Source organism: Chaetura pelagica, unplaced genomic scaffold (genome assembly GCF_000747805.2).
Source record: "Chaetura pelagica isolate M959 unplaced genomic scaffold, ChaPel_1.0 scaffold244, whole genome shotgun sequence".
NCBI lineage: Eukaryota > Metazoa > Chordata > Aves > Apodiformes > Apodidae > Chaetura > Chaetura pelagica.
In genome coordinates this window covers 1,181,277-1,183,321 of record NW_009953719.1, presented here as the reverse complement: position 1 = coordinate 1,183,321, position 2,045 = coordinate 1,181,277, and the positions used below count along the sequence as shown (strand labels likewise).

Below are 2,045 nucleotides of genomic sequence, written 5' to 3'. Positions count from 1 at the left end.
TACAGTGGGCGATACTAGGTCCTCCAAGCTTCAAATGTAGCTGTTGTTTTTAGAACATTAAAAGTGACCTCCTATTTCCCAGTTGCCTAATGTATTATTCTTTCTTATTCCTGCTAAGACCGTGTACCTACAGCTATGTTCAGCTAGACCATTGCAACCCTCCTGCAACCTCAGCAGTGATGACAAAATAAAAAAGAGGAAATTGCCACTGGGCAAAATCTAAAAACCTGTTTAAAACTGCATGGACTCCACTGCAAGAAAAACACTATTTAATCTAGCATTCCTTATTCCCTTTTCCACAAATCAAAATCCTGGGTCACAGTTTCAAGTTCATGCTCTTCCTCCATTCACATACATAGCTTCTTATTGCATAAATGAGAACTTGTCACATTTCAGCCTAGGATAGTCTCCTTTATTTTTATAGGTTTTCAGTGGTAATTTGATAACAGATCACACAAGTACCTTGTAAGAGGTGAGGATGAAGAGGCTGGTGAGCAGTAAGGACAGCTGTCATCTCATCATGATCAGAAGGATGTATGTACTCATAAATGCTATTACCAGTAAGCTCCACCTGTGAAGGGACAGGAAACACATGAAGTAGTGCAGCTAGTTATTTTGTTTCCCTATCCCAAAAGTGCTCTTAAGTTACCTGTATACACTGCATCTGGATAACTGCACACCCTTTTTAAAACATAATCACAGAATTGTCAGAGCTGGAAGGGACCTCCAGAGATCATCTAGTCCAACTCCCCTGCTAAAGCAGGATCCCCTAGAGCACATTACCCAGGACTGCATCGAGGTGGGTCTTCAGTATCTCCAGAGAAGGGGACTCCACATGCTCCCTGGGCAGCCTGTCCCAAGGCTCTGTCACTCTCACCATAAAGAAGTTTTGTGTCATTTTAAAATGGAACTTCCTGTGTTCCAGCTTGTGCCTGTTGCCCCTCACCTGTCACTGGGAACTACTGAAAAGAGTCTGGCTCCATCCTCCTTGCACCCACCCTTTAGATACTTGCAGGCATTAGTAAGATCTCCCCTCAGCCTTCTCTTATCCAGATTAAAGAGTCCCAGCTCTCTCAGCCTATTCTCTTAAGAGAGATGCTCCAATCCCCCACTCATCTTCCTTGCCCTCCACTGGACTCTCACTAGCAGTTCCCTGTCTCTCTTGAATTGGGGAGCCCAGAACTGGATGCAGTATCCCAGATGTGGCCTCACCAGGCCAGAGTAGATGGGGAGAATTACCTCCCTTGACCTACTGGCCACAGTCTGGCCTCAGTCAACTGAGGATCCCATTGGCCTTTTTGGTGGCAGGGCATATTGCTGTCTCATGGGTAATTTGCTGTCTACCAGGACTCCCAGATCATTTTCCTCAGAACTGCTTTCCAGTAGCTCCACCCCTAACTTATATTAGTGCTTGGGGTTCTTCCTCCCCAGGTGCAGGACTCTACACTTGTCCATATTGAACTTCATTAGGTTCTTCTCTGCTCAGCTCTCCAGCCTGTCCAGGTGACACTGGATGGCAGCACAAACCTCTGGAGCATTGGCCACTCCTCCCAGTTTGGTATAATCAGGGAACTTGCTGAGGATACACTCTGTCCCCTCATTCAGGTCATTTATGAATATGGTGAACAAGACCAGACTGAGTATTGATCCCTGGGGAACAATGCTGTTTTACAGCACTGAATGTATCAAAACCATGTTCAAAATTATGCCCGCTAAACTGAATTAATTCCTTCTTCAGCAGTAATTAATATTATACTGGATTTTGTGGGAATTTCTGGTGATGATAGGGAGGCTCTACAGAGAAACTTGGATAGATCAGATCGTTGGGCTAATGTCAATGGTCTGGGCTTCAACAAGGCCAAGTGCTGGGTCCTGCACTTGGGCCACAACAACCCCAGGCAACGCTACAGGCTGGGGGAAGAGTGGCTGGGAAGTGTCTGACAGAAAAGGACCTGGGGGTTGTAATTGACAAGCGGCTGGATACGAGCCAGCAGTGTGCCCAGGTGGCCAAGAAAGCCAATGGCATCCTGGCTTGTATTAGAAAT

General features: G+C 46.0%; 1 protein-coding gene across 1 annotated transcript in view; it reads right to left on the bottom strand.

The window, feature by feature from the left end:
- Positions 1 to 2,045, bottom strand: part of SIM2 (single-minded family bHLH transcription factor 2) — a 61,917-nt gene that overhangs the window by 38,531 nt on the left and 21,341 nt on the right. Inside the window, exon 4 of the mRNA XM_010000417.1 lies at positions 463 to 571. Coding sequence (XP_009998719.1) covers positions 463 to 571 — 109 coding nt within the window. The remainder of the gene's footprint in view (positions 1 to 462; positions 572 to 2,045) is intronic.